The sequence below is a fragment of the Pleurodeles waltl genome, chromosome 7 (genome assembly GCF_031143425.1).
Source record: "Pleurodeles waltl isolate 20211129_DDA chromosome 7, aPleWal1.hap1.20221129, whole genome shotgun sequence".
NCBI lineage: Eukaryota > Metazoa > Chordata > Amphibia > Caudata > Salamandridae > Pleurodeles > Pleurodeles waltl.
In genome coordinates this window covers 299,662,900-299,687,313 of record NC_090446.1, presented here as the reverse complement: position 1 = coordinate 299,687,313, position 24,414 = coordinate 299,662,900, and the positions used below count along the sequence as shown (strand labels likewise).

General features: G+C 47.3%; 1 protein-coding gene across 4 annotated transcripts in view; it reads right to left on the bottom strand.

The window, feature by feature from the left end:
- Positions 1-24,414, bottom strand: part of LPIN3 (lipin 3) — a 426,254-nt gene that overhangs the window by 84,242 nt on the left and 317,598 nt on the right. For all 4 annotated transcript variants that reach the window (XM_069243720.1, XM_069243718.1, XM_069243719.1 and 1 more), the window contains exons 11-12: positions 18,494-18,563; positions 18,273-18,365 (exon numbers count right to left, since the gene is read on the bottom strand). In XM_069243720.1, coding sequence (XP_069099821.1) covers positions 18,273-18,365; positions 18,494-18,563 — 163 coding nt within the window. The remainder of the gene's footprint in view (positions 1-18,272; positions 18,366-18,493; positions 18,564-24,414) is intronic.

Here is a 24,414-nt window from a genome sequence, read left to right as displayed (position 1 = left end):
CCCCAGCGGTTTCCTCCTTCACTGCTTACTCATACAAGCACTGGGACAATCATGAGGTGAAATCACGCAGGCGCCCCCCCACACACCTTACACTACAATATCTGCATGTGTATGGAACAGGTAGGTACTTTGTTCGCTTGCTGGCAGAATCACTGAGACGTCACACCTCACCACCGCTGACGTCACTCTGCGACTGTTGGGCGGCCACCCATGGCACACTGTATATGGATAAGGAATGGTCTAGACTGCTGGAAACCCCAACCCGGGTGCACAGAAGGCCAGATTCCGACTAATCCAATACTATATTACTCAATGAGCATTTATAACACCCATTAAAATTAACAGGTATTTTAACCGTACAGATGCGGAGTGTCCACGATGTCACTTAATAGATGCAGATCTACTGCACATGCTATGGGCCTGCCCATGTTTACAGCATTACCGGAGGGGGGTTATGCACTGTCTTTTACACTGTGTTACTTGCACTGTCCCATTCACCTGGGAGACATGTATACTGGGTCTTTTTCATAGGGCCAAAAAACACAGAATCACAGTGTGATTTTGGGATCTGGGTTTTATCTTACCAAGAGACTCATTACTCACAGATGGCGTTCATCTGACCCGCCATGGTATGTGGTCTGGCTGCAATATCTGTCGGCCTGGGCACAGGCAGACAGTGTCACCCTCCAACAAGAGGATACTCTTGGCCTTCAAAAATATCAAACAGCTGCTAACTGGGACGCTATATTGGCTGACCTACACACATCAATACACAGTACTCCTGTAAGAGCATCAGAATCACCATTGGGAAGCTTAGAGAGCACAGAGGAATCTAAAACCTTATCCAATTAGCGCAGTATACAACATAAGCACCAAAAATTCTCCCCCGCGCACTAATCCATGACCTAACTAATTCTTCATTAACACCTTTACTGATATTTACACTGCCATTGCTCCTACACAGCCATTACTCCTTCCCATGGAGATGTAACAGTACCCTTGATCACAAACAACTAACAGCTCTAGCTATAACGCTCCCTTCTCTAAATGTTCCACTCCCAGTTTAAACAATCACACCATTGTTTTGTTCTAAAGAACAAGTTACTTACCTTCGGTAACGCTTTTTCTGGAGGATACACTAGCTACCTGTGGATTCCTCACCTTATGAATTCGTCCTTGCACCAGCATCCGACGGAAAGTCTTCTTCCTAGCTGTCCACGCCGACGAGGACGTCATAATGGCACGGCTCCACGTGACTCCGTCTGACGTCAACGTGCCAATAAGAGGTCCTCGTCTGCGTACTGTCGTCAGTTTCACCTCATTTTTTACGAGCCTTTGAGGCAAACAGGTGAGAACCGACCCATCAAAAACCGTAAAGAAAAATACATATACACAAGAACATTTCCCTTACACGCATATATTTACATAAATATATATATATATATATATATAAATATATATATATATATATATGGAAAATTTCACTTACCCAGTGTACATCTGTTCGTGGCATTAGTCGCTGCAGATTCACATGCTGTGCACATCACGCCATCTGGTGTTGGGCTCGGAGTGTTACAAGTTGTTTTTCTTCGAAGAAGTCTTTTTTCGAGTCACGAGACAGAGGGACTCCTCCCATTTCGACTCCATTGCGCATGGGCGTCGACTCCATCTTAGATTGTTTTCCCCGCAGAGGGTGAGGTAGGAGTTGTGTATGCTAGTAATAGTGCCCATGCAATGGAGTGAATACGTATGTACATAATGAAGTTTAAAGTAATATATTTACAAATTTACAAATGTTCAAGATCAACTTCTAAACGGCTACTGGCTCCCGGGGAGGCGCATGTGAATCTGCAGTGACTAATGCCACGAACAGATGTACACTGGGTAAGTGACATTTTCCGTTCGATGGCATGTGTAGCTGCAGATACACATGCTGTGCATAGACTAGTAAGCAGTTATCTCCCCAAAAGCGGTGGTTCAGCATGTAGGAGTTGAAGTTGTTTGAAATAATGTTCGTAGTACAGCTTGACCTACTGTGGCTTGTTGTTCCGTTAACACATCTACACATTAGTGTTTGGTAAATGTATGAGGCGTAGACCATGTTGCTGCCTTACATATTTCGTTCATTGGAATATTTCCTAGAAAGGCCATGGTAGCCCCTTTTTTTCTGGTTGAGTGTGCCTTTGGTGTAATAGGCAGCTCTCTCTTTGCTTTAAGATAGCAGGTTTGAATACACTTAACTATCCATCTAGCAATGCCTTGTTTAGAAATTGGATTCCCTGTATGAGGTTTTTGGAAAGCAATTAATAGTTGTTTTGTTTTTCGAATTTGTTTTGTTCTGTCAATGTAGTACATTAGTGCTCTTTTGATGTCTAATGTATGCAGTGCTCTTTCAGCTACAGAATCTGGCTGTGGGAAGAACACTGGTAATTCTACCGTTTGATTCAAGTGGAACGGTGAGATCACTTTTGGTAAAAAATTTGGATTTGTCCGTAGAACTACTTTATGCTTGTGTATTTGAATAAATGGTTCTTGTATGGTAAATGCTTGAATTTCACTCACTCTTCTTAGAGATGTGATGGCAATTAAAAATGCAACTTTCCATGTTAAGTATTGCATTTCACAAGAGTGCATGGGCTCAAACGGTGGACCCATGAGTCGTGTTAAGACAATGTTGAGTTTCCATGAAGGAACTGGTGGTGTTCGTGGTGGTATAATTCTTTTTAGGCCTTCCATAAATGCTTTTATGACTGGTATCCTAAATAATGAAGTTGAGTGCGTAATTTGCAGGTAGGCTGAAATTGCGGTTAGATGTATCTTTATTGAAGAGAAAGCTAGCTTTGACATTTGCAATTGTAGTAAGTATCCTACTATATCTTTGGCAGATGCGTGTAAGGGTTGAATTTGATTATTATGGCAGTAATAAACAAATCTTTTCCACTTATTTGCATAGCAGTGTCTAGTGGTAGGTCTTCTAGCTTGTCTTATGACTTCCATACATTCTTGTGTGAGGTCTAAGTGTCCAAATTCTAGGATTTCAAAAGCCAAATTGCTAGATTCAGCGATGCTGGATTTGGATGTCTGATCTGTTGTTTGTGTTGTGTTAACAGATCTGGTCTGTTTGGTAGTTTGACATGAGGTACTACTGAGAGGTCTAGTAGTGTTGTGTACCAAGGTTGTCTTGCCCATGTCGGTGCTATTAGTAAGAGTTTGAGTTTGTTTTGACTCAATTTGTTTACTAGATATGGAAGGAGTGGGAGAGGGGGAAAAGCGTAAGCAAATATCCCTGACCAGCTCATCCATAACGCATTGCCCTGAGACTGATCTTGTGGGTACCTGGATGCGAAGTTTTGGCATTTTGAGTTTTCTTTTGTTGCAAATAGATCTATTTGTGGTGTTCCCCACATTTGGAAGTAAGTGTTTAGTATTTGGGGGTGAATCTCCCATTCATGGATCTGTTGGTGATCCCGAGAGAGATTGTCTGCTAACTGGTTCTGAATTCCTGGAATAAATTGTGCTATTAGGCGAATGTGGTTGTGAATCGCCCAATGCCATATTTTCTGTGTTAGGAGACACAACTGTGTTGAGTGTGTGCCTCCCTGTTTGTTTAGGTAATACATTGTTGTCATGTTGTCTGTTTTGACAAGAATGTGTTTGTGGCTTATTATGGGTTGAAATGCTTTGAGCGCTAGAAATACCGCTAACAGTTCTAAGTGATTTATGTGAAACTGTTTTTGCTGTATGTCCCATTGTCCTTGGATGCTGTGTTGATTGAGGTGTGCTCCCCACCCTATCATGGAAGCATCTGTTGTTATTACGTATTGTGGCACTGGGTCTTGGAAAGGCCGCCCTTGGTTTAAATTTATACTGTTCCACCATTGAAGCGAGATGTATGTTTGGCGGTCTATCAACACCAGATCTAGAAGCTGACCCTGTGCTTGTGACCATTGTGATGCTAGGCACTGTTGTAAGGGCCGCATGTGCAACCTTGCGTTTGGGACAATGGCTATGCATGAAGACATCATGCCTAGTAGTTTCATCACCAGTTTGACTTGTATCTTTTGATTTGGATACATGGTCTGTATCACATTGTGAAATGTGTGAACTCTTTGTGGACTTGGAGTGGCAATCCCTTTTGCAGTGTTGATTGTTGCTCCTAAGTATTGCTGTGTTTGACACGGCAGAAGGTGTGACTTTGTGTAATTGATTGAGAAACCTAGTTTGTGGAGGATTTCTATGACATATTTTGTGTGTTGTGAACACCGTCTTAGTGTGTTGGTTTTGATTAACCAATCATCTAGGTACGGGAACACATGTATTTGCTGCCTTCTGATATGTGCAGCTACTACTGCTAGGCATTTTGTAAAAACTCTTGGTGCAGTTGTTATTCCGAATGGCAACACTTTGAATTGGTAATGTATCCCTTGGAATACAAACCTTAGGTACTTTCTGTGTGAAGGATGTATTGGTATATGGAAATATGCATCCTTTAGGTCTAGTGTTGTCATGTAGTCTTGTTGTTTGAGGAGTGGGATTACGTCTTGTAATGTAACCATGTGAAAGTGATCTGATTTGATGTAGGTATTTAATGTTCTGAGATCTAGTATAGGTCTCAGACTCTTGTCTTTTTTTGGGTGTCAGAAAGTACAGGGAGTAAACTCCTGTGTTTATTTGTTGTTTTGGTACTAACTCTATTGCTTCTTTTTGTAGCAATGCCTGAACATCTAGTCCTAGAAGATCTATATGTTGTTTTGACATATTGTGTGTTTTCGGTGGGATGTTTGGAGGGAATTTGAGAAATTCTATGCAATAACCATGCTGGATAATTGCTAAGACCCAAGTGTCTGTTGTTATTTCCTCCCAATGTTTGTAAAACTTGGTTAGTCTCCCCCCCACAGGTGTTATGTGTTGGGGATTTGTGACCTTGAAGTCACTGCTTGTTTGGAGCAGTTTTGGGACTTTGGAACTTTCCTCTATTCCTCTGAAATTGTCCCCCTCTATATTGTCCCCGAAAACCGCCCGCTGATACTGGCTCTGGTAAGTGGGCTTTGTTTGTGAGGTTGTGGCTTCTGTGGTTTGCCCTCGAAATTGTGTCTTTCGAAATGTGCCTCTGCTCTGTGGGGAGTAGAGTGCGCCCATGGCTTTGGCCGTGTCAGTGTCTTTTTAAAGTTTTTCGATCGCAGTGTCCACTTCCGGCCCAAACAACTGCTGTCCATTGAATGGCATATTCAGCACAGCTTGCTGTATCTCTGGTTTAAATCCTGATGTACGCAGCCATGCATGTCTCCTTATTGTTACAGCTGTGTTGACAGTTCTAGCAGCTGTGTCTGCAGCATCCATTGCTGACCGTATCTGATTATTGGAGATACCCTGTCCTTCTTCTACTACTTGCTGCGCTCTTTTTTGGAACTCCTTGGGTAAATGTTCAATAAGGTGTTGCATCTCATCCCAATGGGCCCTATCATATCTGGCTAGCAAAGCTTGCGAATTTGCAATACGCCACTGGTTTGTTGCCTGTGCTGCCACCCTTTTGCCTGCAGCATCGAATTTTCGACTTTCTTTATCTGGAGGTGGTGCATCACCTGAAGTATGAGAGTTGGCTCTTTTGCGCGCTGCTCCCACTACAACAGAGTCTGGTGTTAGCTGTTGTGTAATGTACACTGGGTCTGTTGGTGGCGGTTTATATTTTTTATCTACTCTTGGAGTAATGACTCTCCCTTTAACAGGCTCCTCAAACACTTGTTTGGAGTGTTTTAGCATTCCGGGTAGCATAGGAAGACTCTGATATTGGCTGTGTGTGGACGACAGTGTTTTAAAAAGAAAGTCGTCTTCAATGGGCTCTGAATGAAGGCTGACATTATGAAATGCAGCTGCTCTTGACACCACCTGTGTGTAGCCTGTACTATCCCTCTGGTGGCGATGGTTTAGCTGGATAGCATTCTGGACTATTATCTGACACTGGTGCGTCATAAAGGTCCCATGCGTCAGGGTCATCTTGACTCATTCCTGTATGAGTTGGGGATTGCATCATTGGTGGAGTGGCTACCGGTGATGGTTGCGGAGAGTGATGTGGGGATGCTGGCGGTGTTACTTGTTTAGCCACCTTTGCGTGTGGCTGTTTGTCTTTGTCTTGGAAGGCAAGCTTGAGTTTCATTTTGACTGGAGGAAGAGTGCTGATCTTCCCTGTATCTTTTTGAATAAAGAGCCGTCTTTGTGTGTGATCTGGCTCTATTGCCTGTAATTCCTGTCCAAATCTATGTGTCTTCATTTGTGTGGACAGTCCTTGTTCCTCAGTGTAGGAACTTGTTTTCGGTTCCGAGGCCGGATATTTCGGTACCGAAACCTTTTTGGCTGCTTTTTTCGGCTCCGACGAAACCTTTTTTACTTTCGGCGTCGTGCTCTCTCGGTGCCGACCCGTTTCGGTGCCGCTGTCTCGGTGCCGAATCTTCTCTGAGCCACTATCTCGGGCCCGAGATTGCTGTGTGCCGGTATCTCGACCGGAGTCGGATGACTTCGACACCAGCTCGCCCTTTTTCGGTGCTGTTGAACGGTCACCTACTTTTCGGGTTAAGCCATGGCCTGTTGGCAGTGGCGTCCCCTGGGCTTTAGCGCTTTTCTCGTGAGTTCTTGGTTTCGACGTCTTACTCACGGTTTTCGGCGTTTCCTCTGGATCGATCTCCTCAGAGTCCGACTCCTGGGTGGAGAAGGTTTCTTCCTCCTCCTCGAAACGCTCTTGTCCTGTCGGCGCCGACGCCGTTTGCAGTCTTCTTGCTCTTCGGTCCCTGAGTGTCTTCCTGGACCGAAACGCTCAACAGGCCTCACAAGTATCCTCCTTGTGTTCTGGTGACAAACACAAGTTACAGACCAGATGTTGATCTGTATATGGATACTTGTTATGGCATTTTGGACAGAAGCGGAATGGGGTCCGTTCCATCAGCCTTGAAGAGACACGTGGCCGGGTCGTCCAGGCCCCGACGGGGATGGAAGAAAACCCCGAAGGGCCACCGGAGCTCTTCTTAATCCGGTGTCGATCTGTTGTAACTAACCCGATACCGAACGCAAACAATACCGACGATTTTTACGAGATTCTAACTAACTTTCCGACCCGAAACACGGAGCGAAAAGGAACACGTCAGAACCCGATGGCGGGAAAAAAAAACAATCTAAGATGGAGTCGACGCCCATGCGCAATGGAGTCGAAAGGGGAGGAGTCCCTCGGTCTCGTGACTCGAAAAAAGACTTCTTCGAAGAAAAACAACTTGTAACACTCCGAGCCCAACACCAGATGGCGGGATGTGCACAGCATGTGTATCTGCAGCTACACATGCCATCGAACATATATATATATATATATATATATATATAAATAAACAAAAATCAACCATTTACAAGATAACTGTGAAATCAGGCAGGCAACGGGGTGGCAGGAGTGATTGTGAGGAATCCACAGGTAGCTAGTGTATCCACCAGAAAAAGCGTTACCGAAGGTAAGTAACTTGTTCTTCTGATGGATACAACTACCTGTGGATTCCTCACCTTATGAATAGAGTCCCAAAGCCGTACCGCACTCGGTAGTAGGTGCCCGCCTGATTACACCAAGAAAGCTTGTAATACCGAGTGAGCAAAATGACCGTCCCTCCTCACTTCAGAGTCCAAACAATAATGTTTTACGAAGGTATGGTGGGACGCTCAAGTTGCCGCTTTACAAATGCCCACTAATGGTACTCCTCTCGCTAGGGCCGAAGAACTGGACTTAGCCCTGGTAGAATGGACCCTGATACCTTCAGGGGGAACTTTCTTCGGCAGAGAGTAACAAACTTTTATACACAGGATGACCCACCTGGAGATTGTTCGTTTCTGGACCGCTCTGCCCTTCCGCTGTCCAACATACCCTACGAACAGCTGATCATCTAGACGAAAATCTTTTGTTCTCTCCAGGTAGAAACTCAGAGCCCTCTTAGGGTCCAACCGATGGAGCCTCTCTTCATCCTTAGAGGGGTGGGGAGGAGGGTAGAACGAGGGAAGGGTAATAGCCTGACCCATGTGAAAAGGAGTGACAACCTTTGGCAGAAAAGCTGCCCTGGTTTTGAACACCACTTTATCAGGGAAAAACATGGTAAATGGAGGTTTAACAGAAAGGGCTTGAAGTTCCCCAACCCTCCTAGCAGAAGAAATCGCAATCAAGAAAACAGTCTTTAGGACTAAGTATCTCAACGGGCATGAATGCATAGGCTCATAAGGTGAACCCATCAGAAATGTCAGTACCAGATTCAGGTCCCACTGAGGCATGTGAAAGGGCGTGGGAGGAAACGTATTAACTAAACCCTTAATGAACCTATTTACAATCGGAGATTTAAATAAAGAAGGCTGGTCCGGAAAGCAAAGAAAAGCCGACAAAGCCGCCAAATAACCTTTTTACCATAGCTACCGTACAGCCTTTCATTGCTAAATCAAGAGCAAACAAAAGAACATCTGAAAGGTGGGCCTTTAAGGGATCTTTTTGATTCTCTCCACACCAAACGACAGATTTTGCCCACCTACCAGCATAAATGGATTTAGTGGAGTGTCGCCTGGACGATAGAATAACATCCACTACATCCGGTGGGAGAGAAAAGGAACTCAGGTTGCCCCGTTCAATCTCCAGGCACGAAGGCGCAGGCTCTGGAGGTGGGGGTGTAGAACCTGCCCCTGCGACTGTGAGAGGAGAACTGCCCTGAGCGGGAGTCGGAGCGGAGGGCACTGAGAGAGTTGAAGCAGGTCTGTATACCATACCCTTCTCGGCCAGTCCGGTGCCACCAAGATGACTTGGGCCCGGTCTTGACGAACTTTCCTCAGATCCCGAGGAATCATGGGTATGGGGGGAAACACGTAAAGCAACTGGCCACTCCAGGACATCTGAAACGCATCCCCCAACGCTCCTTGCAACGGATACTGGAGGCTGCAACAACGGACAGTGTGCGTTCTCCCGAGTGGCAAATAGATCCACCTGAGGCATACCCCACATCCCAAAGATGTAGAGGACCAGGTCTGGATGGAGACGCCACTCATGATCTACTGAGAAGAGACGACTGAGACCGTCCGCACGTACATTCAGTACTCCAGCCATATGATTCGCTATTAAGCAAATCTGATGGTCCTGAACCCAGGACCAGAGTCGCAGAGCCTCTCTGCAGAGAAGGTACGACCCTACTCCTCCCTGCTTGTTTATATACCACATCGCGGTAGTGTTGTCTGTCAGGACCTGAACTGACTGACCGCGAAGGGAAGGGAGGAAGGTCTTGAGCGCCAAACGTACCGTCCGCAACTCCAACAGATTGATATGCAACATCTGTTCCGCTGGAGACCAATGACCCTTGATCTCCAGGTCCCCCAGATGAGCTCCCCACCCTAGAATGGAAGCATCCGATATTACTGTGGCCACAGGAGGTGGTAGTGAAAACGGTTTTCCTTGGGAAAGGTTGCCGTCCACTGTCCACCAATGAAGATCCACTACAGCGTCCCTGGAGATCTTTATTGAATCCCCGAGATCTCCTTTGTGCTGGAATCACTGCCTGCGGAGGCACCACTGAAGAGCCCTCATATGCCAGCGAGCGTGAGTGACCAACAGAATGCAAGAAGCAAACAGACCTAGCAGGCGTAAGACCTTGAGGACTGGAACTGCTGCTCCAATTTGAAACATTGGAATAAGCGCCTGAATGTCCCGAACCCGCTGAGGCGGGGGGTAGGCCCGAAACAATGTTGTGTCCAGTATTTGCCCCTATGAACAGGAGGCGTTGAGAGGGCTACAGGTGAGATTTGGGTACATTTACTGAAAAATCCAGATCGAACAACAACTGGGTTGTCATTCGCAGATGAGACAACACAAGCTCTGGAGTCTTGGCTTTGATCAACCAATCTTCCACGTAGGGAAAAGCCGCTACTTCCCTCCTTCTGAGATGTGCTGCAACAACCGCTGTAAGGAAATGGCTCCCTGTTGCAGTTAACCCCCCACTTTTTGTCTGATACTGATGCTGACTTGACTGAGAAGTGTGCTGGGACCCTGCTAACCAGCCCCCAGCACCATTGTTCTTTCACCTAAAATGTACCATTGTCTCCACAATTGGCACAACCCTGGCACCCAGGTAAGTCCCTTGTAACTGGTACCCCTGGTACCAAGGGCCCTGATGCCAGGGAAGGTCTCTAAGGGCTGCAGCGTGTCTTATGCCACCCTCGGGACCCCTCACTCAGCACAGACACACTGCTTGCCATCTGTGTGTGCTGGTGGGGAGAAAATGACTAAGTCGACATGGTACACCCCTCAGGGTGCCATGCCAACCTCACACTGCCTGTGGCATAGGTAAGTCAACCCTCTAGCAGGCCTTACAGCCCTAAGGCAGGGTGCACTATACCACAGATGAGGGCCTAGGTGCATGAGCACTATGCCCCTACAGTGTCTAAGCAAAACCTTAGACACTGTAAGTGCAGGGTAGCCATAAGAGTATATGGTGTGGGAGTCTGTCAAAAACGAACTCCCCAGCTCCATAATGGCTACACTGAATACTGGGAAGTTTGGTATCAAACTTCTCAGAATAATAAACCCACACTGATGCCAGTGTTGGATTTATTAAAAAATGCACACAGAGGGCATCTTAGAGATGCCCCCTGTATTTTACCCAATTGTTCAGTGCAGGACTGACTGGTCTGTGCCAGCCTGCTTCTGAGAGACGAGTGTCTGACCCCATGTGGTGAGAGCCTTTGTGCTCTCTGAAGACAGAAACAAAGCCTGCTCTGGGTGGAGGTGCTTCACACCTCCCCGCTGCAGGAACTGTAACACCTAGCAGTGAGCTTCAAAGGCTCAGGCTTCGTGTTACAATGCCCCAGGGCACTCCAGCTAGTGGAGATGCCCGCCCCCTGGACACAGCCCCCACTTTTGGCGGCAAGTCCAGGAGAGATAATGAGAAAAACAAGGAGAGTCACTGGCCAGTCAGGACAACCCCTAAGGTGTCCTGAGCTGAGGTGACTCTGACTTTTAGAAATCCTCCATCTTGCAGATGGAGGATTCCCCCAATAGGAATAGGGATGTGCCCCCCTCCCCTCAGGGAGGAGGCACAAAGAGGGTGTAGCCACCCTCAAGGAGAGTAGCCATTGGCTACTAACCCCCAGACCTAGATACACCCCTAAATTGAGTATTTAGGGGCTCCCAAACCTAGCAAGATAGATTCCTGCAACCTAAGACGAAGACGGACTGCTGAGCTGAAAAATCTGCAGAGAAGACAGAGACACCAACTGCTTTGGCCCCAGCTCTACCGGCCTGTCTCCCCACTTTAAAAGAACTACTCCAGCGACGCGCCCCACAGGGTCCAGCAACCTCTGAAGCCTCAGAGGACTATCCTGCATCTAAAAGGACCAAGAACTCCAGAGGACAGCGGCTCTGCTCCAAGAAGGAAGCATCTTTACAACAAAGAAACAACTTTGAAAGAACACACGTTTCCCGCCGGAAGCGTGAGACTTTGCACTCTGCACCCGATGCCCCCGGCTCGACTTGTGGAGAACAAACACTACAGGGAGGACTCCCCAGCGACTGCGAGCCTGTGAGTAGCCAGAGTTGACCCCCCCACAGTCCCCACAGTGACGCCTGCAGACGGAATCCAGAGGCTCCTCCTGACCGTGACTGCCTGCTTCAAAGACCCGACGCCTGGTAAGGACACTGCACCCGCAGCCCCTAGGACCTGAAGGATCAGACCTCCAGTGCAGGAGCAACCCCCAGGTGGCCCTCTCCCTTGCCCAGGTGGTGGCTACCCCGAGGAGCTCCACCCTTGCCTGCCTGCATCTCTGAAGGGACCCCTTGGTCTCCCATTGAACTCCATTGCAAACCAGATGCCTGTTTGCACACTGCACCCGGCCGCCCCCGTGCCGCTGAGGGTGTTCTTTTTGTGCTGACTTGTGTCCCCCCCGGTGCCCTACAAAACCCCCCTGGTCAGCCCTCCGAAGACGCGGGTACTTACCTGCTGGCAGACTGGAACCGGGGCACCCCCTTCTCCACTGAAGCCTATGAGTTTTGGGCACCACTTTGACCTCTACACCTGACCGGCCCTGAGCTGCTGGAGTGGTAACTTTGGGGTTGCCCTGAACCTCCAACGGTGGGCTACCTTGGACCCAACTTTGAACCCTGTAGGTGGTTTACTTATCTGCAAAACTAACAAACACTTACCTCCCCCAGGAACTGTTGAAAATTGCAGTGTCCAGTTTTAAAATAGCTTATTGCCATTTGTGTGAAAACTGTATATGCTATTTTGTAAATTCAAAGTTCCTAAAGTTCCTAAGTGAAATACCTTTCATTTAAAGTATTGTTTGTAAATATTGAACCTGTGGTTCTTAAAATAAACTAAGAAAATATATTTTTCTATATAAAAACCTATTGGCCTGGAATTGTCTTCGAGTGTGTGTTCCTCATTTATTGCCTGTGTGTGTACAACAAATGCTTAACACTACCCTCTGATAAGCCTACTGCTCGACCACACTACCACAAAATAGAGCATTAGAATTATCTCTTACCTCTAAGGGGAACCCTTGGACTCTGTGCATGCTATTTCTTACTTTGAAATAGTACATACAGAGCCAACTTCCTACAACCGCCATCACCTTCGTAAAAACCTGAGGTGCTGAAGTAAGTCCAAACGGAAGGACAGCAAACTGGGGTGTTGCGTCACGACCACAAACCGGAGATACTTCTGTGCAACTTGATTATTGGAATATGAAAGTACGCATCCTGCAAGTCGACAGACACCATCCAGTCTCCTTCGTTCAACGCCAATAGTACCTGCGCTAGGGTCAGCATTTTGAATTTCTCCTGTTTGAGGAACAAATTCAAAATCCTCAAGTCTAGGATTGGTTTTAGACGACCGTCCGCTTTGGGAATCAGGAAATATCTTGAATAACACCCCTGACCCCTTTCCTTCAACAGCACCAACTCTATTGCGCCCTTTGACAACATGGTCATAACCTCCTGTTGCAACAACAGAAGATGGTCTTCTGAACAAAATGAGGGACGGGGGAAAAGGGAGGAGGGGACTCCTGAAAGGGGCGAGCATAACCTTTTTCCACAATTCTTAACACCCACGAGTCCGTTGTAATCCACTCCCACTTTTGGAGAAAAAGGCTCAATCTTCCCCCTACAGGAGAAGTATGGACGATAAAGTGGGGAAAACTAGGGCTGCTTCTGCTGTTGTCCACTGGAGGAGGAGGATGAAGATGAAGGCTGCTGGACTGGCCCTCTAGCTCTACCCCTACCCCGCCCTCTAAAGGCACGATAGGGCGGATTGGAAGGTTGCTGGGCCAAGTATTGGGACCTCCGAAAGGCAGAGCCATGTGTAAACCCCATACACCTGCGAAAAGGTCTACAAGATGCAGCAGCAGCAGTCTGTAAGCCCAAAGACTTAGCTGTTGCCCAACTGTCCTTAAACCGTTCAAGGGCAGAATCCACCTTCTCTCCAAACAGCTTTTCCCCATCGAATGGTAGATCTTATAAGGTGGATTGAACGTCCGATGAAAATCCAGAGGACCTTAACCAGGCATGCCTCCTAGTAGCCACAGATGTTCCCATGGCCCTGGCTACCGAATCAGACGTGTCCAGGCCAGACTGTATAATTTGTTGTGCAGCCGCCTGCGCATCCGTAAAAAGAGACCCAAAGGACCTTTGCACCTCCTGTGGCAGATCCTTGGCCATTTCTTTAGCGGAGTCCATAAGGGCGTGGACATACCTGCCCAGCACACAGGTAGAAATAGTAGCCTTGAGTGCCATACTACAGGATGAAAAGATCTTCTTCGAAGACTGCTCCATCCTCTTGGACTCCCTATCAGTTGGGACTCCAGGGAATGTTCCAGGAGCAGACTTTGCGGAGCAAGACGCCTGGACTACTAAACTTTCAGGAGTCGGATGACGTGACAGGAAAACCGGATCTCCTGGTGCGCCCCTATGTCTCCTCGCCACTGCCCTGTTCACCGCAGGAGTCGTAACTGGCTTCCTCCACAAGTCCAATATAGGCTCAGTTAAAGCCTCATTGAAAGGCAGCAAAGGATCAGCACTGGACACAGAAGAATGCAACACCTCTGTGAGCAGGTTAGTTTTCACCTCCGCCACAGACAAGGGCAAGTCCAGAAACTCTGCTGCCTTCCTTACCACAGTATGGAAGGATGCAGCCTCTTCTGTAAACTCCCCCGGAGACGCAATGTCCCACTCCGGGGAAGTATCCAGCCCATTTGCAGTGGCCAGACCTTGGAATTCATCCAAAGGCTCAATCTCACCTTCCTCCAGCTGTCTGTACTCTTCCTCCTCCAAAAGTCTTAAAGCCTTCCTATGAGAACGAAGATGTGTCTCCAATGCCGGCGTCGATAATGAATCCATCGACGCCGAAGACTTCGAACCTCGGCGCCGACACAGAGTCCAACGATGACCTCCGCGGAGTCGGTTGGCAGGAAGGCGATGGAGCCGGTCTGGAAGGAGACATCATTGACGTCGAATGGCGCGGCGATGGCGTCGGCTGACGCGATGGTGGAGCCACCGTCACAGGTGGTGAACTCCCACAAGGAGATACCCTCGCGCCGATCTGACACTCTCCGCCGGACAAAAGGGCATGAATGGAGCCGCCTTATACGGTGCCGGAGAGCCCAAATCAAATGCCAATGGCCCTGTGGGACCCGCCGGTGCACCAGCAGGGGCCATGGACTGAAAAACGGCATACATTGCATTAAAAAATGCAGCCGGATCCGCCCCTGGAGCCGGGAAAGCAGGATATTGCCGAGTAGATGACTGCTGTACATCAGGCTCCCTCGACGCCGGCGAAAATTGAGGGCTATGATGAGCAACCTCAAAGACAGACGGCGCTGGCGACAACCCCAGACTCCTGGGCTGAGGCGTCACAGTAGGGCTCATCTCCCATGTCTTCTGGCGTCGAGAAGACAGAGACCGAGACCTCAACCTCGATCGGCTCCACTCCGACCGGCGCCAAGAGTCATGATGACACCGCTTCTTATGCTTCTTTGGTGAAGCATGGGAGGAATCCCTCTTATGGCCCTTCTTCGCTTTCGCCAGAAAAAGCTTCGCCTCGCGCTCTTTTAGAGTCTTAGGGTTCATACTCTGGCACGATGAGCATCCTTCAACATCATGCTCAGAACTAAGGCACCAAATACAATCCGAATGTGGATCGGTCACTGACATCCGACCCCCACATTCTCTACATGGCTTGAAACCAGACTTCTTTGGAGGCGACCTTGTAACCACCAAAAAACGCAACAGTAATCAACGAGCCAGGAAGAAAAACCGTTGGCGTCGAAGGCACGGAAAAAAGGAAAACTGGCGTCAGTATGTCGACGAGGACCTCTTATTGGCAAGTTGACGTCAGACGGAGTCACGTGGAGCCGTGCCATTATGACGTCCTCGTCGACGTGGACAGCTAGGAAGAAGACTTTCCGCCGGATGCTGGCGCAAGGATGAATTCATAAGGTGAGGAATCCACAGGTAGTTGTACCCATCAGAACTGTTCACACTGGTTCCTTTATTTTGTTTGATCGGTGCAAATGTATGAATCTGACACTGCCGCAACATATGCATGCATGTTTACTCCCCACTTATATCAGTGACACTGCTGTACATTCATGTTGATACCTCAAGGATTGTTTGAACTGCTCAACTGTATTATGAAACACTGCAACATAACTGTTACATCATTGTAAAGCCATTTACACAAAAAGTTGTGCATACGTCACACATATGTTGCAATGTACGTTACCATCTATCATTAATATGAGATTTGTAAAGCAAAATAATGTTAAGTGGTTGGAAATGACTGTAAAATCTAAAAATTAATAAAACAGATTCAAACAAAAAATGACACCCCTCGTATCGGAGCCCACAATGTCGCCATCCTACCATACGAAGATGACACACAACTCATCCTATCCCTATCGCACAAGCCAAAGGACACAAGGAACAGATTCATATCATACATGACTGAATTGGTAAACTGGATTGGGAACAAGTACCTGAAACTCAACACTGACAAAACTCACCTTTGGGAAGGCAACCTCAATTTGGGACTGCACCAGGTGGCCCTCGGATCTCGGACCCAATCCGACCCCCACCCCATGCCCATTTCTGTCACTGACTGGAAGGAGGCTGAAAGCACAAAAAATTGCAAAAATGGGGTATGTCCCAGAAAAATGCCCAAAATTGTGTTGAAAAATTGGGTTTTCTGATTCAAGTCTGCCTGTTCCTGAAAGCTGGGAAACTGCTGAGTTTAGCACCGCAAACCCTTTGTTGATGCCATTTTCAGGGGAAAAACCACAAGCCTTCTTCTGCAGCCACTTTTTCCAATTTTTTTGAAAAAAACAAAAATGTTCCTGTATTTTGGCCAATTTCTTGGCCTCTTTCAGGGGAACCCACAAAGTCTGGGTACCTCCAGAATCCCTAGGATGTTGGAAAAAAAGGACGCAAATTTGGCTTGGTTAGCTTATGTGGACAAAAGGTTATGCGGGCCTAAGCGCGAACTGCCCCAAATAGGCAAAAAAAGGCCTGGCACAGGAGGGGGAAAAGGCCTGGCAGAGAAGTGGTTAAGAGATTGTCAGAAAGCTGCAACAGGCAACAAATGATGCAATTTGTCATACTTTACAGAGAATTTTAGGAAACAAACTAGCAAATGTATCAAAGTCAAGCTGCAAAGTTGACAGCAAGGAGTACTGCAAAACAGACACAGAGCAGGACAGTGCACATAAGTGAAGTTATAAAACAGGCAGAAAAACAATAGTGGAAAATCAGAGAGAGCAATATTTCTTATGGGTCAACTTTCAATCAGGAAAAGGCAAAACAACATATGCGGGTGTTGTTCATGGTGAAAGCTTTCCACTGATCAGACTTCCAGGGAGCCTTCAGATTGCTGTGCAGCAGTTATATTTTCAAACAACTAGACAGCTGTATATATGGGGTACAGAGTGCAGTGCAACTGATTTCAAGCCAACAAAAGTTGATAAACCAAAAGGTGTAGAAGTAGGAATATAAACCACATTTTAACTAATCGAAGACAGAACACTGTTGGGCCAATTACCACTGAATCATCAAAGGAGACAATAAATAAATGAGGACATCACTGAGATCTTTGCAATGTAGCATATTTTTCCCCCTACTTATCGACGATTAATATGGTGAATTCCTGCTAAGAATAGCATTGATACTATTATTTTTAAATTGGAAGACACTTATTGTCACCATTCCACATCATTCCAGCCCATGCTGAAACCAGAAACATAGAAATGTATTGTGCATGAACCTTGATCAGAGTGAACATAAAGACCACGATTACAGATTGCTGTTTCAGGAGATATTAAATAGTAAAGGAATATGATTTGACAAAAAAAGAGGCAAGAATGGATAGAACATTATGGTGTCCAATTTCAATCTCTGAAGTCATACATTTGAAACCAAGGGTCATTGACATCATGGGAAACAAGCTCGGGTATTTCAAGACAATCAAATGACACACTATGCTGAAGGTTATTGACAAAGTTAAACAACCAGTGTAACATGAAATACCTGTACGAACTGAGGAGCATATTTAAGAGCCCCTAACGCCATTCCAACACCACATTGGCGTCACTTATTTGACGCTGTGGCGTTAGAAGGCCAAAAAAACTGCGCTATATTTACAAAGTGGCACCAGGCATGCACTGCACCACTTTCTAACCCTTTCAGCTACATTATGCCAGTGCCAGCCATAATGTACGCAAAGGGGGCTATCCCCCATTAGGGGTGGGGGCAAAAAAGGGCACAAGGAAATCTCTTAGATTTGAATTTTTTCCAGCACTTTTAACACCTGCTCAGAGCAGGCGTTAAAACGAGGGTTCTATTGGTTACAATGGGCTTCTGGGTGTTTTTTTTTTAGGGATTAGCGTCAGAATTTTTTTACGCTAATACAGCAAAGCGCCAGACTAGCATCAAAAATTCTGACGCTAGTCCCCCAACTACAGGCATTGTGCGCCGTTTTTTTAATACGGCACACACATGGTGGCGTTGGGGGGGGGGCGCTAAGGGATGCAAGAAAAGTGGTAGTGCCATTTTTCTTAAATATACCCCTGAGTTCTTTCAGTAGGAATTTTAAAGGTCCTAATCCAGACTATTTGCAGATTATAACATTACATTGTGAATACTGAACTATCCTGGCACTCTATTCAGTCGAGAAATAACACAGCACTATCTACAATCTGTTTGACTCTCTTCCCAATTCTTTTAGCATATAGATTACCTCCTCGACTGTGAAATCTTTCCTTCTCCACGAAAACCACCAGCGCCCTGTCTTCCTTGGCATCTTCTCTTTCACCAGCTTGTCAATGGTGATCTGAGAAGATTGTAAATGGAAATGTTTGATGCAGATATGAGAAATCTCAATGGGCTTAAAAGTAACCCTCCCAAGTTACATCCTTCATTGCTAGTAAAAAGCACACAAACACAAGCTTTGGTGGCTACCTTTGGGAGATTCATCCGGAAGGCCTGCAAGGAGAGAATCATTGGTGCAGCCACAGCCCAATTATAATACCTGAAAGAGGGAACAGTAAGGAGGTGGTGTAAGGAAGCAAAGCATATAACCATTTAGAAATAAACTGTAATGCTCACTCTGAGCGGTTGGTCATTTATCGATCAGCCAAAGAATAAGAGATAAAGGGTAAAATTATTGTAAACAGTAAAGGTGAGGAAAAACTCTAGGTATAAAAAATATATACAAGTAATATCTACTCCTAATATAAAGACTCAAGATTTAGTTCTCTACCTTTTGTACTCTATCAGTGATTCCTGTGGCCTAGAAAGTACTAAATCAATGTAATTATTTTCACCAACATATCACAATTTTAAAATATTGTCCTGAAGTCGTATAACTTACACAGATCTTTTATTTCATCCCTCACATTTAATCATCTACACTTCAAACTATCTGCAGCTGCCATTGCAAAATTGAAGCTGGGCCTCTCGCAGTGGTGCTGGAACACATTGCAGGGCATGTTTCTGCTGAAATCATGAAACTAAACATGTATCATTGTGTGGCAAAAGCTAAGGGAAGCAGAGAGCGCGTCTGCTGCAGCACCAGCCCCATCTGCCATAAGGGCAAGAGAAAGAGACGGTAATACACTTTTCCTTCATTAGGTTTGGTTTCGTTTCATCTCAAAGTGTTCCCAGACATCACAAATAAGTCAGTTGATGTAACATGTGCAGTGCAGGCTGTCTGAGGAGCAGTGAGAGTGTATTGCATCTCACTCTTAAGATGTGCAGTTTAGGTGTTGCAATGTGCTAATGAGGGACATGGTTGTGGTCGTGGCGCTGATAAAATAAACGTCAAGTCCTCTCAGAAAACACATTAGAGCCAGATGTTTACTGGATATGCTTTGTGCCTATCCCTGCACAACTCAATTTCAACAGGTTCTCAATTTCACAGTGGCTTACATTAGTAATGAATGTACTGAAAAAAGGTATCAGAGACCAGCTGAGTAAAACAAGTCACTCAGCTTGCTTTTTTAAAAATATACTTTTTGGAAAAATGCCAATAGTAAATACATGCAACACTAGTGAAAGCAGAAACATGCAAATATAAGAAATGGTTAACACCATAACCAACAAATGTGTGTTTGTGCGCAAAAGACATGTGGTAACATTAATGCATACAGACCAAGCTGGCTTTCCATTTTCCATTTCATTACGATAAAATTACAGTCATCAACAGCTCAAGTGTAAGACAGCTGACAAGAGATTCCAAAATATTCTACAGGGGTGAACTAATTAGCTGTGGATGGAAAGGGTAGTGGAGGATTCTAAATACAACAAGACAGACACTAATAGAAGTACAAGTTACTTACCTTCTGTAACAAAATATCTGGTAGAGACATATTTTAGTTGCAGATTCCTTACCTTTGAATTTCCCAAGGTGTCAGACTGGATCTGGAGATTTTTTTCTTCGAGCAGTACCTCTGCATGCCATCAGGTGGCGTCAGTCGACTCTGCGGACGTCGATGGTGTTGTGCTCGCCGTGATGATGTCGCGGTCGTATATAGGCGCCACCCCGGCACGCTGATGTCAGGTTTTTTTCACAACTTTTCACACCAGTAGCGCAGAGTCATGAAGAACACTGAGTGGTGAGCCAAAACTAGGGCCCTCGAGGGAATGTTCCTGTCCCTAGAAATCAGTTCGCAGTGCAGGGAGAATGGGTGGGTCGGTAAGGAATCTGCAACTAGAGTATGTCTCTACCAGATATTTTGTTACCGAAGGTAAGTAATTTGTACATCTGATAGAGACTTCTAGTTGCAGATTCCTTACCTTTGAATAGATACCGTAGCAATACCATCCCCAGTGGTGGGCCTGCAAACTAAGATTACACCAAAAAGTCCTGCAGAACCGAACAGCAAAAGTAGCCATCCCTTCTGACCTGACTGTCCAGGCAGTAGTGCTTGGTAAAAGTGTGCAGCGTTGCCCACGTTGCTGCCTGACAAATATCCACGACTGGAATGCCTGTGTTAGCGTTGTGGTAGCAAAAGTAGCTCTGGTGGAGTGAGCTTGCAAACCTTCAGGGGGTTGCTTTTTAGCAAGAGCGTAGAAAAGTTTGATGCATAAGAGTACCCATCTTGAAATGGTTCTCTCCTGCACCGACTTCCCCTTCTTTGCACCCACATATCCCACAAAGAGTTGATCATCCACCCGGAAGTCTTTGGTACGATCAAGATATAACACCTATGCTCTTTTTGGGTCCGGACGGTGGAATCTCTCCTCTTCATTAGAGGGATGTGGGTGTGCATAAAAGGTAGGCAACATGATGGACTGTCCGACATGGAAGGTTGTCACTACCTTGTGTAGAAAAGAAGCCCTTGTGCAAAATACCACTTTGTCAGGGTGTAGGCAAGAAAAGGTGGCTTAGATGACAGAGCCATGAGTTCACTAACTCTGCGGGCAGAAGTAATGGCAACTAGAAAGACAGTCTTTATAGTTAAGAGCCTTAGAGGACAGTTGTGAAGCAGTTCAAATGGGGTACACATAAGGTAAGTTAAGAGCAGGTTGAGATCCCACTGTGGCATGATGAATGGGATAGGAGGAAAAAGATGAGTGAGGCCTTTAAAAAAACCTCCCAACTACGGGAGATTTAAATAAGGAAGGCTGATCAGGTAACCTTAAGAACGCAGAGATAGCAGAGAGATATCCCTTAAGAGTGCTCAAGGTGGAACCCTGCCGGGCAAGGGAAAGAATAAAGAGAAGAACTTGATAGAGAGGAGCAGATAGAGGATCGACAGAATTGTCGATGCATCATGCCACAAATTTCTTCCAACGACAGGCGTATACAGTTTTGTTTGAGGACACCTGGCTGCCAAGATAACGTCACAGACTTTGGTTGGCAAGTTGAAAGACATCAACTGTCGCCGCTCAATCTCCACGCAAGAAGTCGCAAAGTTGACAGGTTCGGGTGGAGGACCTTGCCCTGCTCCTGTGACAGAAGATCCTCCTGAAGAGGCAATCTGATTGGAGGAGCTCAGGATACCAGACTTTCTGTGCCCAGTCCGGAGCCACCAGTATTACTGAGTCACAGTCTTGTCTGATCTTCTTCAGAACTCTGGACAGAAGTGGTATTGGTGGGAAGGCGTACAGGAGGCCTGAGTTCCACATTGCATGTTCTCTACGGAGGCAAACAAGTCTAACCAAGGTTCTCCCACCGCAGGAAGAGACCTTGCGCCACCTCCGGATGGAGACGCCTTTCGTGGTCGACCATGCATCGTTGGCTGAGTTTGTCTGCTTTGGCATTCAAGGAGCCTGCCAGGTGTTGAACCACCAGGGAAATGCCAAGTCCAGAGATGAAGGGCCTCTTGACAAAGAGTCCACGACCCCACTCCGCTTTGTTTTTTGCAATACCACATGGCGGTGGAGTTGTCTGTGAGCACTTGCACTGCTTTCCCCTTGAGGGAAGGAAGAAATGCTTTCAAAGCTAGTTGAATTGCTTGAAGCTCTAGATGATTGTTAGATATGGAGACCGGTTTCCGCCAGAGGCCAGATACCTCTGATCTCTGCCTCTCCTATGTGGCCACTCCATCCCAGAAGTGACGGATCTGTCACGATCTTTAGATCTGGTTGGGGAAAGGAGAGGGATCGGCCCTTGACCCAATCCTTATTCGTTAACCACCACTGCAGGTCATTCACAGTCCCATCCGAGATCTAGACCTTGTCGGAGAGATTCCCCTGATGTTTCGCCCACTGGAACTTCAGGTCCCACTGCAGAGCCCGCATATGCCATCTGGCATTTTGAATCAGCAGGATGCAGGAGGCCATGAGGCCATGAGGCCCGGCAACCTCAGAGTCATTCTCAACGAAATCCAGGATAGAGGCTGTAACATCGGTATCATATGATCCTCCGATATCTGGCTGTATGAAGGTGGCATGGCTGGAGGAGATGTTTTGAAGGGGCGGGAGCCGCCCCTTCTGACAATTTGGAGTACCCACCTGTCCGAGGTAATGGCTTGCCATTGGGGCAGGTGATGGCGTATCCTGCCACCTACTGGCTCCGGATGTACCTGTGGACTAGGAAGGCTTGGAGGCTGAGGAGGGGGCGAGGGTGGACTGGGTGACCCGCTGGCTCCCTGATCCCCGGAAACGTGAGATCCCGTGGCCGCGCAGGGTCTGTACAGCATGCGCGTGTCTGTGGCCAGGTGGAAAAGGACGCGGTTGGGTGCCCATTCCATAGCCACGAAAGGGGCGAAAGGCGGACTGCTGGGGTCTAAGGACCGTGCCGTGGCTCGGGAATCCTTAAAGCTCTTGAGCGCCGAGTCCGCCTTGTCTGCTAAGCGATGTATGCCATCAAAGGGCATGTCCATCAAGGATTGCTGGACTCCTCCAGAAAAGCCAGACATTCTCAGCCAGGAGTGGCGCCTCAATGCCACTGTCGATGCAACCGATCTGCCCACAGAGTCGGTCGTATCCAGTCCACAAAGAATCATGAACTTAGCTGCATCGCTCCCATCTGTTACGGCTTGGGACAGGACAGTCCGGGCCTCCTGCGGAACTGCAGGCAGCACTTGCGAGACCATATCCCAGAGAGTTTGGGAATAGCGGCCCAAAAGGCATGCGGTGTTCACGGACTGCAGCGCTAGACTATTGGAGGAAAACAACTTCTTCCCCAAATTATCCAGTCTTTTTGATGCTCTATTCGGGGGTGTGTGGCAGGGAATGCACAAGATGAAAAAGAAGCCTGGATGACAAGGCTCTCAGGTGTGGGGTGTTGGGTCAGGAATTTTGGGTCTTGACGGCGCAGGCCGATGGTGGGAGGCAATCGTCCTATTCACAGGAGCCCCTGTGCTGGGCCTGGACCAAGTACCCAAAAGGACATTTGTCAGTGCTTCATTGAACGGTAAAAGGGGCTCGGAAGAGGAAGACCCCGGATGAAGCACGTCGGTGAGGAGGTTAGGCCTAACCTCCACAGAAGGAAGCTTGACGTCAAAGACCTCAGCTGCCCTTCTCACCACCATAGAGTAGGAAGCACCCTCCTCCGTAGCCATGCTAGGAGGAGAAAGCCTACCACTGTCAGGAGAGGTGTCTAGTCCACTGGCCTCACCCAAATCCTGCACCCAGTCCATTTATGGGTCAAGCTGGTATTTTAAAGGGTCCAGCGACCCCTCCATACTCTCCCCGTATCCATACCCACAGGAATAAGGGTCTGGATCAAACCTGGGCCCAGGAGAGCCCATAGAGAACGGAATCGGCGTCGATCGACGTAGTTCCGGCTCTAGTTCGTCGGGTAGGAGTATGGGATCGACATCGATTGTGGGCCCAACTGACGTTTGGAGCATCGACGTCTGACCCTATGCCAGGGAAGCTTGCCGTGGCATGACAGGCGTTGGGACAGATCTGCGATTGGATCCGGAGGGGCCTTCCGGAGCTGAGGCCGATGCCGACGGCTTTGAAATCGGAGGGACCTCAAGCGACTCACCTGTGCCCGAAGGCTTCGAAGATGGGTCGGACCCCCCCAAAAATGAGGCTCATGGCCTCGTAAACCTCTTTGAGTTATGCGGGGTGGCTCCAGCTCCCGGGAAGTCGGGGAATCACAGAGCCAACCCAGAAGAAGGCTCCATTGACGGAGGTCTAGAGCATCGACGCTCTAACCACGTCGAATCATCCGATCGACGGGATGAAGTCAAAGAACGCTTGTCTTTCTTCAACTTCTTCTTTTTGTGACCCAAATGTCCAGATGACTTGGAGGACGAAGAGTGGTGGCGACTCCGCGGCCGATCTCGAGACCTTCCTCTGGAATGGGACCGTGAGCGCCACAGAGTCGAGTGTGGGGCTGCCATGAGCTTTAAGGACCGCTCCCTCAAAGCCTTCGGGTTCATGGCCTGACACTCGGAGCACAACTTCAGGTCGTGATCGCG